This window comes from Rattus norvegicus, chromosome 8, assembly GCF_036323735.1.
Source record: "Rattus norvegicus strain BN/NHsdMcwi chromosome 8, GRCr8, whole genome shotgun sequence".
Lineage (NCBI taxonomy): Eukaryota > Metazoa > Chordata > Mammalia > Rodentia > Muridae > Rattus > Rattus norvegicus.
This window is the reverse complement of record NC_086026.1, coordinates 108,761,041-108,776,509: the sequence shown is the minus strand read 5'-3', so window position 1 is coordinate 108,776,509 and position 15,469 is coordinate 108,761,041. Positions and strand designations below refer to the sequence as shown.

The window sequence follows — 15,469 nt, the reverse complement described above, 5'->3', positions numbered from 1 at the left end:
GGGTGTGAGGTGGATGTTGAGAATACCCTTGTGGCTTCTAAAGAGACAGGTGTGTGGTGGACGCTAAAGGTACCCTTGTGACCTCTGCAGAGGCAGGAGCCTAGACACAGGCAAGGGGTAGGAATTCACTGAGCCACCTACCTTCCAGACAGTAGGACCCAGCTTGCTAGAAGACCTCTTGCTAGGGGCCTAAATTTCTCTTGGGGTTTCTCTTTTCTAGATACATTTCCCAGATGTGGAGCGTGTGGAGTGGGCTAATAAGGTAAGGCCATGTGTGGGCAGGGCTATCGGTGGGCAGGGCTATGGGTGGGCAGGGCTGTTGGATTCATTGTAGGCCTGGGCATCCCCACTGCAGCCCATCAGTTACTCTCCATTGGAGTCCCTAATGCAATCACTATGCAGACCCAAACCTCAGGCAGTACTTCTCCTGTGAGGGATGGACAGAGAGGCCCTTGCACTGCTCAGCTTGAGTGACAGGTTGCTGCAAGTAGAGCTTGAGTGACAGGCCCTCTATGCAGAGCTTGAGTGACAGGCTGAGCTTGAGTGACAGGTTAAATTTGAGTGACAGGCTAAGCTTGAGTGACAGGCCCTTCTATGCAGAGCTTGACTGACAGACCTTTCTATGCAGAGCTTGACTGACAGACTGAGCTTGAGTGACAGGTGTCCGCCATTAGTTCATTCACAGAAGTTTTCCTCACCTCCATCCTTTCCCCCCTTTAAATCAGTTTCAAATTAATAGCCAGACTGAGGAGAAAAGTTAAAAATATAGAGAAAATTTATAGAGAAAAGTACAACCCTTATTTCCCACCCCTTGAGATCATTATGTAAAGGACTATGCTAATTAGACACAGCATCTGGATTCCATGTGGCTCCTAGCCCAGCTACAAAACCGTTGCTGTACAACTTTGCACAGTTTGCCTAACATCTCTGAGCCGGTTTCCTTATCTGTGAAATGGGCATGATTATGGTCACCAGTCCCATGGTGAGCCTGGGTTACTGGAGAAAGGTCACCTAAGAGAACTCCCCTTGTGTTCACTAACTGCTCCATGTCCTGCCTTCTGACCCATGAGTATCACGAACCCTGACTGTCCAGATGAGAAGCCTGAGTCCCAAACCCCTGGTGTGATCTGTGAGGGCTCCCCTGCAGGCTCCGGACCCTCAGACTCTCCTTAGCCCTGGGAGGATACTTGGTCCACAGCAGTACTCACCTGGTCAGGCACTAGTGAGCACCCCTTACGGTTGCTGAGCTAAGACTGACATCCTCACCTTCCTGGAAATGACATTGCCAAGTGCATCAGAAACTGCTCCTGGCTCCAGGAAGAATTTAGAGGAAATTGCTCGCTGCCTTAGGGGTGACCTGGGTTCTGTGGTTAATAGCTGGGTACCAGGCTTCTAGGGTGCACTCTGCAGAGCCCCTCCTGTGCATGGCAGTCAGGTCCCGGTCCCTGCAGAGCCTGCATTGACACCGAGTGCTATGCTGTCCTGGAGGCAGCTATGGCTGTGAACCGCATGTGAGGGGTTGCTGAAGAGCTGGAGAACAGAGGAAGATGGCGTGGGAGAGGCCTCGGAGAAAGTGGGAGTTAGGCCCTGGGTTCCATACCTTTGGGCTCTGTTTTGATCATGGGAAGGGACACAGCAGGGGGGGCACCTTTATATTGAAGCCCAAAGCCCCCACTCCTACTGTCACTTGCCCCTGCTACCCAACGTCTTCACTTCACACCTGCTACAATAGAAAGTGGCCATTACTAGTTTAAAAAAAAAGGAAAACAAAAAATAGGTCAGTTAAAAACATTCTGCCTTGCTAGAACAGTAGCCCAGCTGGTAAGGATGCTTGGCCATCCCCATAATGCACATGGTAGGGAGAGCAGACTCTTACAGGTGGTCTGACCTCCACATGAGGGCTGTGGTACAAGCACACACACATGCACATGTACACACACATGATGTAAAACAATAAAAACATTGTGGCGATATCATTTTGGGAAATTTTGATCATTGCACAGCCATGTCTGCACGACATATTTTTTGTCAACAATGAGCCAAAATACCATAGTGGTCCCCCCACTGGTTATAATGGAGCTGAACATTTCCTGCCTAGTATTTCAGCCATGTCTTTTCTAGGCTTGGTTCTGTTTACAAACACTTCCTGCTGTGACTACAGGTCATAGTGAACCTGTAGTATTCATTCACCTCAGTAACTTGATGGCGGCTTCATAGTCTAGGAGCCTTAGACTGTACCAACCAGTTGGGTGTGTAGTAGGCTGGACCAACTGGGTTTATATAAGTACACTTGATATTTGCATAAGGACTAGAGTGTGGGTGCATTCTGTCTTGGTATCAGAAGGAACTTGGTCCCAAACATGGCTCTCAGACCTGCCCTGTGACTCATCCTGGTACAGCGATGGGCCAAAGTCTGCCTTTGGTGGCTGCTAGACATTATACCCACAGGAAACAATTTGTCACCTCTTCTGTCACTGTTTTTTCTTAAACCCTCAGCATCTGTTACTCTGTGTTATCAGCCGCAATGCAGAGGGAGGATGTGGTTTAGCTCAGATCTAATGGCTTTGTATTGCTGAATTAAATGTGTGTTCCCATGGTACCCTGCAAAATGCACCTGGACCTCAGCATGGCAGTGGGACCTGCTGCTGACCTTGGGTATTTGCAGGATGGATTGAAGGATGCGTGGGAGGCTCGTGGGCAGGCAACGTACGAGCTGTGGACTCCATCCATGGAGCCAGGCTGCAGAGGATCTGCAGTCTTCGGCACAGGTCTGACCTCCAAGGGCTTCTTTCCCGTCCTGCAGATCATCACCCAGATCTGGCCCTATCTAAGCATGATCATGGAGAACAAGATCCGGGAGAAACTGGAGCCCAAGATCCGGGAGAAGAGCATCCACCTCAGGACCTTCACTTTCACCAAGCTCTACTTTGGGCAGAAGGTTGGTACTGCCTCAGTGAGGTCAGCCTGGACTTGAGGTGCAGTCAGGTTTCTCTGTCCTCTCTTCCTAGGTCTCCCAGCCCAGGTCAGCCACTTGGTTATGAGGATCTCTCTGGGCCCGAGAGAGCCATAGCCTCTGCCTGTGTTTCCCTGCTTGTCAGCCTCAGTGCACAGTCCTACCCAACTTCCTAGGTGCCATGGAAACCAGGGCCAGAGAGCGGAAAGAAGCTGAGGGGAATGGCTCCTCTCTTTCTAGAAACTGTGGAAGCATGCATGAAGGGAGCCAGCTGCATACAAAGATGGACAGGTTGTAACTGCTAACCTCAGTGCCTGCTATGATCACCTCTGTCTAGTGGTTTATGACAGGCCCACCAAGAAGGTCAGGGTCTTCAGAGATCATGCCTGTTCTGTGGAGACAGCAGGCGCCCTGAAAAAGTGACCTCTTGGTTGCTTTTGTAGAACTCAGCAGGCAGAGCCATGAGGACTGCAGACTGGTGAGCTTAGAGAAGAGCCTGCAGCACCAGGCCACTCCTCTGGCACTGAAACTGAGGAGGTTGACCAGATGTTCTAGCCCTGCAAGTGACTGACCAGACTCCCCATCCTGCCCTTTGAAGGCCTTCTGTTCCTGGCCTTGCCTATCTCCTCTCTGTTCCTTACCCTCCATTTCCCCTCCTTCTACTGATGAGTGTGGAGTTCTCCCAAGATGCCCCTATGTATTTGTCCTACCCCCTCTTTCATATCTGCCAGTATCTCTAGCATTCCCCATGCTTGGGTTAGCTTGGGTCAGTGACCTACCTTCTCTAAGCTCCAGTTATCTTATACAAAAGGAAAGGACCGCTTCTAAGGGCGGCAGTGAGGCATAGACAACAGGTCTGACCTCAAGTGGCCTCTGAAGCCATGTGAGAAGTGTCTTGTATGTGGAAGCCATGATCTAGCCTGAACCAGGACTATCCTGCCTAGCATAGAGTGTGTGCCCTAACTGAGTCCCTGAAGGTGAGGTATTGGGGTAGCTGAACATCATAGGTGCCCAGCAATTCTCTGCTCCCAGCAGGCACAGGGGAGCAAAGCACCCCTCCCCCAGTCCACACCTCCAGTGAGGCAGCCTGGGTAGAGCCATGCCCTTTGCAGCTTCTACCATTCTGGGGAATCAAAACAAATTAAATTAAATTAAAAGTTGTTTAGCATGTGGAAGGTCTTGGGTTCAATTTCAGGTACCACAAAAAAATCTAAAACTGAAAATACCAAATGAATATTAAACAAATGTAAGAAAACTAATCACAGATGTAGAATAAACATTTTGTTCATAGTGAACTCCTGGACATAACCCTCTAATACATTTTCTTTCTATATTTATGCTCTGTACTCTGAGAACCCATTCAGAGGTTAATACATTTTTAAATTTTATATATGCATATGTGCCTGAGTGAGTTTATGTGCACCACATGTGTGACAGAGACTCCCAGGAAAGGGGTCGGGAAGAAGAAAAGGGCAGCCTCTGTGTAAGGCTCTGGGAAGAGCAGCAAGCATTCTTAACCACGGAGCCAGCTCTCCAGCACTAATAATGTATTTTAGAAGAACACTTTCTGTGGGGTGGATAGAAATGTAATGGAATCCTTCCTTGTGTGACTGATTGGATTTCCCCCCCCCCCCAATAATTTATTATTGAATTTTCTAAACATTTAAATTTTTAATGGATTAATCAATGGGCTTCATAGACTTGACATCTAAATTGTACAGATGTTAATCTCTTGGTGTGTTTGATCTGAATATCTCCACACATCCGTCCTTATATTCATCTTTCTCTGAAAAGCTAAGTCGATCAGTGAACTTTCCCCTCAGCACTTTGGCATACACATCACTAATTCAGGTACAAATGAAGGTTAGTTTTTACTGATTAGTCTTAACCGGAGTACCTGAGAGAACTGTGAGCAGAAGGGGAAATGAGAACAGGGGGGACTGGATCCCACCTAGGCAGTCTCTTAAGCATAACGGCACCATTAGTAGTGTCAGGGATTGGTGCTTGCCCATGGGATGGGTCTCAGGTTGGGCTGGTTATTGGTTGGCCTTTCCCTCAGCCTCTGCTCTGTCTTTGTCCCTGCATTTCTTGTAGACAGGACAAATTGGTGTCCAAAGTTTTGCATGTGGGTTTGAGTCCTTATCCCTCCACTGGGGTTCCTGCCTGGTTATAGGAGGTGGCTTCTTCGGGTCCCATATCCCCACTGTTAGGCATCTTGGCTAAGGTCACTCACATCGGCTCCTGAGAGCCTCCCAATCCCTGGTCTCAGGGGACTGCCTTGAGATTCTGCCCACCCTCCCACCACCAGAAGTTGCAGATTTCCATTCATTCTCCTGGTCTTCTGCACTGTTCTCCTGTCTCTTCTATACCCGGTTCTGCCCACCTCTTCCTTTTCCCCTCCCCTCTCCCATCCAAATCCTTCCCTCTGCCTCCCATTACTATTTTGTTCCCCAATCTAAGTGGGATTCAAGCATCCTTACATGGGCCTTCCTTCTTGTTTAACTGCTTTGGGTCTGTGGTAGGGCGTATCGTGAGTGCTCTGTACTTTATGGCTAATGTCCAGTTATCAGTGAATACATACTTCTTTATTTGACTCCTCCCATTCCACTGTTTTCTGAGGCTGGGCTATGGGCATATGAGGTCAATCTAGGACCCTACTGTCCCTTGGATTCTTCTCCAGGCCAAGGCCTGGTAAAAAGCTATGACAGGAAGGGAAAGCAAGAAGAGGACCCATAGCCCTTCTGTCATCTTTTCCAGTGTCCCAAGGTGAACGGAGTCAAGGCTCACACAGACAAATGCAACCGGAGGAAAGTGACCCTGGACCTGCAGATCTGGTGAGCCCTGCTGTCTGGGGGGCAGGCAGGGTAGCTCTAGACAGCAGATTGGAGACAGGGTGGATTGTGTGCACACAGATTTGGGGTATGAAAGCCTTCCTAGGACCACAGCCACCTCCAGGCTAGCACCCAAGTCTTTGTAAAAGGTTGGGTATAGAAAAGTGGATGGACGGATGACTGTCCCCAAATGGCCAACCCTGGCTCACTCTTTAGCCTCAGCCTGACTTCCGGCACCCCAGCGGCTCTCTGCAGCACAGCCAGACAGCAGAGCTTTCTTGCAGCCATAGCTGGGCTACCTGAAGGGTCAGAGAAGCCACAGGGCTGAGGAGGTGGCCAAAGGGAACAGGTGTGGCAAGGGAAGAAGAGACTTGTGCAGAGGCCAGGGAACTTTAAGCACAGAGATGAGGGGATGGCCTCTGACCTATCAGGAAAACTTGAGGGTCATCTGAGTGGTGGCTGTTCAGTGGGCTGTGTACTGGGCTGGACATGGCATCTTTCTGTGAGGTTTATGATGGGCTTGGGCCAGGAAGAGAGAGTAAGTCCCTCTGGAGGTGTGCTAAGAGGACAGAACTAGCCCCTGCTGGCTGGCATTCCTTCCCAGAGTTTCATGTTCCTTGGCCTTGGCCAGACACAGAAGTTGAGTCTGGGGCCATCCTCTTAGGAGCTGGTCTCCACTGTGTTGGGATGGTGGCAGGTCATAAAGTGCCCCTGGTCCCAGATGCTCCACCATGAGATTCTCATATGAGTAATTCAGCCTCCCAGTAGGTGCTTGGCACCCCTGTGCTCCCTTCTGCCTGTCCCTTCTCACCAAGCATTTCTGTGGTCTGTGACAACAGACTCCTGTGCCCAGTCTCTGTGTCCAGTCATCTTCCTCCCCCCTTAGTTTCCTTAGGCAGTCTCTTGACCTTTACCCTCAAAGGCACCCATCCTGGGCTCCTCAGGGTCCATCACCAACAGGGGCCACCAGTTGACCCTGTCTCCAAGACTTTATCACCTACCTCTATCTCCAGCAACAGCTAGGATGAACCCAGGGGCACTACCTGTGTCCCCTTGGTCAGGAGTCCAGAAGCAATAGAGGGACCGTGTGTTTACCAGAAGTCCGCCCTTTCAGCCATTAGTGCCCTGGGGCTAGGTGGTACCACAGAACACTGCTGTCATCCACAGAAGTGGGGGTATGCCTACGCCGTTAGGTGCAGGAGTCTGACGTGCTGCGTCACAACTGGGACTTGATGGCCAGCGACAGGGGCTGAGGCTGTGGACCACTGGGCAAGTTTCCTACCTGCTTTCCTCTTCCTTCCTTCCTTCCCTCTTCCTGTTTCAGTTATATCGGTGACTGTGAGATCAGTGTGGAGCTGCAGAAGATTCGTGCAGGTGTGAACGGTGTCCAGGTGAGTGAGGATGCTTGACTGCCCCGGTCCCCACGGTGGGCTTGGTGGAAGCAGCTCCTGGAACCGGCTGGGAAGGACACGATGGTACCAAACGTGGGTCGGTGACATCATGGGAGCAGCAAGTGGTCCTGGGCTTCACTAACCTTACTGGTCCTTGGGCTCTGGAACCAACTGTGTGTCGGGTCTCCAAGGGCTTTGGATGCATAGGGAAGTGACGGAAAGCTATAGCTGAGATCTGGGTGGTCTGGGATATGGAAATGGATTCACCAGAATCCGTGTCCAGATTTGGAAGTAACTTCAGTGTCCCAGCCACCCCAGCTGCCTACACAGTGTATTTATTAGTTCATGGCCCTTGGTGGCCAGCAGCAGGGTCATAGCTATGTACATAAGTATGGGCCCTTTGGTGACAGCAGGTGGCCCAGGCAGGTGGCCTTGACAGTGGCATTGGCATGAGTGTTAACGAGGCCTCATGAGCTGAGCGGAAGGTATGAGAAGAAAGGAGGTTTGGTCCTCACAACCCTCTGTGCCTACCAGTTGCAGGGTACCCTGCGTGTCATTCTGGAGCCCCTGCTGGTGGACAAGCCTTTCATAGGAGCTGTGACTGTGTTCTTCCTTCAAAAGCCGGTGAGCTCAAAGCCTAAGAACAGGCCTGATACTCCCCATGACGAGGCATTGGTATTCATATATTGGCATTTAGCCTGAGAGCGGACATTACCATAGCCCATAGGCTGGATACCTATGTCCCAAACCTATTTAGTCCTTAAGGCAACATCGCAGAGTTTGGTTCAGTTCTGCCCATGCTGAGAAGACTGAGCTGAAAGACAACCGGTCACAACATCTCAGAAGGTGGAGCTGAGACAAACCTGGGCTCTGGAGTCCAGACCAACTTGGCTGTGTGGCACAGCCCCCTTCTGTAGTGGTCCTGGCATGAAACAGCAGCCTAAACTAAGGCCTGCAGCCTTGCTCCAGTTTCTTTCTGCTGCTGTGTTTGAACACTGGTCAGAGGCAATGATCAGGGGAGGAATGGGTTTGCTTCAGCACACAGCCCCTCACTGAGGGAAGCTGGGATTCAAGCAGATACGTAAAGCAGAGATCATGGAGGAAACCTGCTTGCTTAGTCTCATGCTTACCTAGCTTTCTTATACAGTCCAAGACCACCTCCTGCCCAGGGAATAGTGTTGCCCACAGTGGGCATGTCCTTCTATAGCAATGAACAATCAAGACACGCCCCTACAGACATGGGCTAGTGTGAGCTGAGCAATCCCTCAATTGAGGCTTCTCAGGTGGCTCTAAGTTGTGTCAAGTTGACAATTATAGTTAGCTGGGACACTCCTCCATATCCCAGGAACAGGTTTGGCAGGCTGCGAGACATCCTTTCTACCTCACTCCTGCTGAGGTGGACCCCAGCAGGTAGGGTTCTCCTTTCTTGGGGTATGAAGAGTTTGTGAAAGTATGAACCCTGGGCTCATAGCTCCTTGAGTCTAATAGCTTCCCTCTGCCCTGCAGCACCTGCAGATTAACTGGACAGGCTTGACCAACCTGCTGGACATGCCAGGTATCAAGTAAGTGCCTGAGGTGTGGGGGGCTCTCCTAACAGTGCTGTGAGATGAAGAGGCTATACCCTCCTGCCCCCACCCCACACTCTGTATAAGGAGTGGGCAAAAGGGGCAAACACCAGGGGACGTGTGTGAGCGTGCATGTGTGCTTGTGTGTGCTCACGTGTGGTTGGAGGGGGCTAACCTGTAGACAGGTGCAAACAGTCCTGCTGAGAGCTGTTCTTAGTTCTAGACTGAGAGGCCAGGCTTTTCGGGCATGAGGCTCCCAGAGCGCATGCATGTATGTATGGTAGAATCAAACTGTGACTGTATATGTCTCGCCACTCTTCCCTACTCCCGGTGTACTAAGAGGCCCAGGTGGGTTCCATGACCATGGTTGACATGCACAGAGATGGGAAGGTGCATTTCTCAGCAGAGGCCAGGGAGAAGGGTCAGGACTAGGAGTTCTCTCCTCCTCAGGCCAAGTGCAGGCATCCTTCTGAAACCAGGCTTCTTTCAAGAAGCAGAGGAGAGGGGACTGGCATCATTCTATCAGCTGTGTCTCTAGGGAATGCTCCCTGGGGATGTTTCTTCTGTTCTAATGGAGAGAATCCAGGCATGCAATGTTTCTCCCAGTCTCTGGAGACTTCATACATGCATACAAGGAAATCTACCCATCATCCACTTCCTTCTCTCTTTATCCAGCCCTCCAAACATCTTCCTGCTGACTTCATGTCCTCTTTTTATTTTTATTTTAAATAACCCGACAACGTCCAGGTAATGCTGACTATGTGTACATAAGTGTGGGTCCGTCCACGGAAGCATGAGAATCTCCCAGTGCCCACACCCTCATAAACAGCCCCTCTCTCGGCAGCTGCTCCACTACCAATAGATTCTCAGCTATCAGGGAGGCCTGGAGAGCTCCTCCCCATTATGCTGGAATTTTGGCTGGTTTGATCTTACGTATGCCCTGTGCAGGTAACCGTAGCTGCTCTGAGTTCATGAGCGTGATGGCCACACCATGTGTAGAAGCTGGTGTTTACCTCCTCCCCACAATTCTTCCCACCTCCTCCTCCATCACAGTCCCTGAACTTGGGCACAGGGGGTTGATAAAGGTGTCACGTTTAAGTAATTAAGCACTGTTATTCAGAAAGGGCCTTTTGAGCACCTACTGTGTGCTGGTCCTGCTCTGGGTACTGTACCCCCACTACGGGGGATGTCACCAGGGTCAAGGAAGAAGGCAGGTTCCCTGGCCAGCTCTTAGCCATGTTCCCTATGGCCTCAGAGCTGTTCTCAGTGCTGTACCCACCACTCCCTTCACATCTATTCCAGGCACAGCCGTTAGCAGCCCTGAGTCAGGTTACAGAGGTCAAGGGAGGGGGGACATCCATCTGAGGCAGGGCAGCTAGGGAGTATGAATGGGGATTTGAACCCAGGTCCTGGGACCAGTTCTTAAGGTGCTCTGTGTTGCCTGTGAGCAAAGCAAAGCCTTTGGGTGGAGGGGGAGGTGCAAACAGGATGCTGCTCTTGGGGTCAGTATGTCTAGGCGTCAGAATCTACATCCGCTTCACACCCCGCATCTGGGCAGGAGGAGGTCAGTGTTGCCTGGAGCCATCTGCAGAGATAGATTCTCAGTGCCAGCACTGAGGCTGGGTCCAGGGGCAGGTGGCACGGGGGAGGCAACGTCATCACTCCACAGCTGGTCAATGTCCCTTTCAGTGAGTTATCAGACAGCCTGCTGGAGGACCTGATTGCTGCTCACCTGGTGCTGCCCAACCGTGTGACTGTGCCCGTGAAGAAGGGGCTGGATATAACCAGCCTGCGCGTCCCTCTCCCCTGTGTGAGTACTGCGAGCGGGCGAGCTCCAGAGCATCAGGCCAGTGAGGAGGGACTCTGGCCACGGCTGGGTTCTGAACAGTACTCATTAGTGGGACTCCTCATGCTCTTTTTGAGGACATGGCAACCAGTTTTACAGGGTGCCACCGAGTCTGGGATGGTGTGTTGTTGCTGTAAAGATATATATATATATGTCTTTTACCCTGCACTAGTTCCAGCACTGTAGTGCCTCAAGATATCTGGTAGATATCCTCATCTCAGTCAGCAAAGCCTCTCACCCACTTTGCTCCATCCCATATCACACTGCCGATGGCTTCTCTCTGGGCCTGGTGACAATCTCTCTACCCATCTAGTTCCCAAGGCGGGCTGTCACCATGGCAGACATATACACGTCTCCAGCCACCACACACGCTCTTGAATTAAATTTCGCCACATGAAAGAACATACAACACAATAACCTCTGATCCAATTGATAAGATAAAATTGCCCACCTAGACATACAAAGCCCTGTACACATCCATCCCTTAAGAATAACAACCTGTAAATGTGCAGAGAGGACTCTAACATCCGCCTCCATGTTCTCCTGGCTGCCTCGCTCTCCCTTGTTCCAGTCTCCTCCTCTCTCTCAAACTTTTCTCCTGCCCATCCTCCCTTCTCGTCCAATGATAGGCCTCATTCTACCTTATACCTGCCTACACCTGTATAACGACATCATCCTACAGTGTGTGACTTGCCCAAATTCACCAGCTGGGAAGGATCAGAACCCTTACCCTGCTCCTGTCCTCAGTGCAGCTTGCTGTTGGAACTATGGTAGACACTCTGTGACATGTGGTTCCCCTTCCTCCCTAGGAAAGCTCCCTTGACTCTGTTGAGTGGCGGATAGAACCTTTGATCTACAGAATAGGGAAGTTTCTTGGTTAAAATAGGACTGGGAATTCTTTGGGTTCTGAGTCCATTTCCCCCAACTTCCTGGGGCCCACTCGTGGGGCCCTGATTTCCCTCTGGCTGCCCTACTTAAAGGAGCACTGGCTCAGGGCCACTGAAGAGGAAAACACACCCATCTCACTGTCTGCCAGGTGAAAAGTCTTAGGCCTTCTGCTTCTGCTCAGCCTAACACAGACTGTAGTGCACACACTAAGTTCAGGGACAAGAGCTGGCTAGGGAGGCGGCATGATGTCCCCAGTCTTCCCACGGTGGCTCGGTGGCTCTCACCCACATGACATATGCAGCCATCCTATAACAATGGTAAGCGTTGTCTCACCCATGTAAGAATTCCTAAAAACATTTTATTCCGAGTGCATTCCATTGGGAATGTACTGATAGTTTGCCACACTTAAGACTCTCTGGTGGTAGCTTCTGTGTTTCTGGTAACTGGTCAAGAATATTTACATTGATTTCATTCTGTTCTCTATATTTGTTTTACTTTTTAATTTTCTTTACTATTACATAAAGTAGCCGTGTGTTTCTAAAGGCCAATATCCAATCCCTGCCCTACCCTCACCCCACTTCCACCTAAGTAAAGGTTTTCTTTCCATTGCATTTGAGCGTTAGTGAATGTGGACACACACACACACACACACACACACACACACACACACACGGCCATGTGCGCGCATCTTTGTTTATAGTCCTCATTTCTTTTTATTGCTAGAATTTGGTTAGTTTTTTCAGAATTTCATAGTGTGTTTTGGAGAAGGGAGACAGACTCAGAGGCCATGGGGGCCGACTCCTAGCTGAAGAGCCATTGATCCTGCTAGAGGAGGAGACTTACCAGTGCTATAATCTTAAAGAGGATGACTTTTCTCTCTCCCTGGAATTTTGCCTGGCTTGAGCTTTCCCAGGTCTTGTGAATGCTGTCACAACTACTGTGAGTTCCTATATTCAGTTCCACTGCTGGGCTGGAAAACAGCGTTTCCTTGTAGTGATCCAGCACCTCTGACTCTTACGATCTCGCCACTCCCTCTTCTACAGTGATCCGCGAGCTTCGGGAGGAGGGGCTGTAATACAGATGTCCAGGGCTGAGCATTCAGTCTCATTTTCTGTCTTAATCGCCATCTGCTGCAAAATGAAGCTTCTCTGATGAGGGCTGAGAGATGCACTAATGTATGACTCTAATAAGTCATTGGGAATCGGTTTAATACTATATTAGCAGAAGAGTGAAATGTTCTTCCCTGGGACCATGGCCTGTCTCGCTATAGATTCTTGAGAGCAATAATAGTCCCAGATATTCCCATCTTGAGGAGTGGACCGTAAATCCAGTTGGAAAGTGGTGCGTGCCACCATGATATGTGTACCATGGCTGCACCAGTGGACATGTGTTGCCAGCCCAGTCATTATTGTAGCTTTCAGGGTTTACAGCTGGGTACAGCTGATTACTTTCCCCAGTCCAATAACATGCATGGCACTATGAAAGTTAGCCAGTAGGAAATGACTTCCAGGTCAGTCAGTAACCAAGAGCTCTGACAGTAGTCTATAATGTTTGGGGGTCTGTGGGGCCAACAGTTACCACAGAGGTAACCTGATCCTGGCACTTGGATTTTTGTTACCCTATGGAGTCTAGCAGGGCACATTCACCTTACTGTTACAGGATGACACTATTTCAGTGTATGTGTATGTGTGTGTTAGGAAGATTCTACAGTGGAAAAGGCCTTAAGTGCCATTTATCACGGTCTCCATTTCTTTGATAGATGTTAGTGTATTATTTCCCTTGCTTTTATTGATGCATTTATCATAGACCCCGGTGCCACAGCGCAGAGAGAACCTTCCACATTTCTGCTGATGGCTGCAGAGTGTGTCACTGTGGGAATTGCTGTCACTGCAGCACTAGCTCTGTTGACAGTCAGGCTGTGTCTGGACTTTGGCGGCTACAAACAATGGTGCAGTGCGTGGCCTGTGTGCAGGTCTCTTTCTGTTTTTGCCAGTGTGCCCACAGATAGAGTCCTCAAAGTTGTTTTGTAGATCAAAGAAACTGTGTGCATATTTACTGCTATCTTAAAAAGTATTGTCCCAGGAAAGAGTCATACCCTAAGACCCATGAACTGTGAATTTCCAAGCTCAGTTTTGCATTTCTTTTAAACAGTGGGAGTGTGAGGAAAGGGTCCTCCCTGTGGTGAGTGATCCTCAAGGAGACCCTTATGCATACAGGGACCACCAGTGTAGGCAGGGCCACAGCAGGCTGTCCGGAGAGGCCCTAGCATTCAGTTCATGTACAAGTTTTACAGCAGAGCTGGAGAGAGGCGAACAGAAACAACCTCAGATGAACCAGCTGTTCAGACCAGGTCTGGAGAAGAGTGTGTGGGAAGGCCAGAGCCTTGGATCCAGCACTGGGCCCTGCCATCAGGAGCTGTGTGACCTTGGCGGGGTCACTATTATCTCTGGTTGCCATCTCTGTCCAGACTGTGGAAGGGGGCAGCAGTGTTCTCTGGTGTTTTGGGCCCTGGTATCCTGACTTAAGGATGGTCGGTCACGGAGGCACTTGTGAACTGGGGCTTGGATGTCTCTCAGGGTGTGATCAGAGTCCATTTGCTGGAGGCCAAGAAGCTGGCCCAGAAGGACAACTTCCTAGGGCTCGGAGGCAAATCAGACCCCTACGCCAAGGTGAGCATTGGCTTGCAGCAGTGCCGGAGCAGAACCGTATACAAGAACCTGAACCCCACCTGGAATGAAGTATTCGAGGTAAGGTCCTCTTCAACCTCCCTCAGAAGTCCTGGTGTCTGCAGGCTTCACTCTGGGCTATGCTGGGCACAGTGGCTCTCATGGCCCCTCATAGAAGCCAAGGTTAGGGTGAAAGTCTTGTTAATGGGCAGGTAGGTTGGTGTAACTTTTGCTCCCTGTCTAGCAGGCTCTCTAGTAAGCTATTCTGACCCCCATTTTCAGTGCCCTTTCTTCTGCAGAACCAGCTGTTGGATGCTTTCAAATGAAAGGAAAAGAACACTGCATAGGCAGTTATGTCCAAGCCCTCAGCCTTCTCTGTTACTAGATCAGTGGGACTCAGCCTGGCAGTCACATGATTCAGGGTCACCACCTAGCTGTCCCTTTCCTCATAACTCCATCTACATGCTCTGTTACATCCGGTCCCAGAAAATGACAGAAGGCCAAGAAAGGGCAGCTTAGTTTCTTCATGTCCCACAGCCCCCATGAGAAGGTGACAGCCCAAGGCAAAGCAGATGGCATCCACTGTCCTCTGGGCACCATGCCATGGAGCGCTTGTGTTGTCTCTGGTCCCTGTGCTTCCCTCCAGGGAGGCCCCAAGCTGGGCTTTGGCAGTCTGTGGGTTGTAGCATCTGACTCATCAGTCAAGACCCGCAGGGCAAGATGCTTCTCTGTCCTTGCAGTTTATGGTGTACGAGGTGCCTGGGCAGGATCTGGAGGTAGACCTGTATGACGAGGATGCTGACAGGGATGACTTCCTGGGCAGGTGAGGAGTGGGAATCTGGGTTTTGAAGTCTCTTCCATGCTTAGAGTACAAGGTTGGGACTTGGGGCATTTAGAAAGGACAGGTTCTCACTGCTTCATGACCTGTAACCCCATGACAACTGCCACTGTGACAAGAGTGACTGTACCAGACAGTCTGCCATAGCATTCTACAGTCCTTTACAAACCTCCCTAGACATTTCCCTGGAAGAGAGTGGTAAAGAAGCAGAGAGAGGTCCCCAGGGCCCGTGTCCCCACTAAGACTCTACCCAGAGTCCCTTTTGGAACAGTGAGCAAGGTGCTGAACCCCCAGGAGCCTTGGTTCCCAGAGGTCCACTACAGGAACCCCCTATAACGGCACTGGCCCTCAATATGCTTACTGCCTTTGTCTCTGCGGCCACAGAACACCCTGCCTTGTCAGATACTAGCGGAATGTTTCAATACGTTTGCCTTTCTGTACGAAGTTCGGTGTAGAGTTTGTGAGTGACTTTGACTATTGTGGTTTTCTAC

The 15,469-nt window shown here is 50.4% G+C and overlaps 1 protein-coding gene across 4 annotated transcripts in view; it reads left to right on the top strand.

Annotated features, from left to right (window-relative positions):
* The window catches only part of Esyt3 (extended synaptotagmin 3), a 46,870-nt gene that overhangs the window by 20,121 nt on the left and 11,280 nt on the right, over positions 1-15,469 (top strand). The window contains exons 2-10 of one of the 4 annotated variants that reach the window (XM_063266440.1): positions 221-262; positions 2,804-2,938; positions 5,711-5,787; positions 7,109-7,175; positions 7,710-7,799; positions 8,691-8,737; positions 10,430-10,550; positions 14,051-14,221; positions 14,881-14,963. In XM_063266440.1, the coding sequence (XP_063122510.1) occupies positions 221-262; positions 2,804-2,938; positions 5,711-5,787; positions 7,109-7,175; positions 7,710-7,799; positions 8,691-8,737; positions 10,430-10,550; positions 14,051-14,221; positions 14,881-14,963 (833 nt within the window). Of the gene's footprint in view, positions 1-220; positions 263-2,803; positions 2,939-5,710; positions 5,788-7,108; positions 7,176-7,709; positions 7,800-8,681; positions 8,738-10,429; positions 10,551-14,050; positions 14,222-14,357; positions 14,964-15,469 lie in introns of those variants that run through there. The other 3 variants (XM_343454.9, XM_063266441.1, XM_063266442.1) reach the window with 3 other exon arrangements.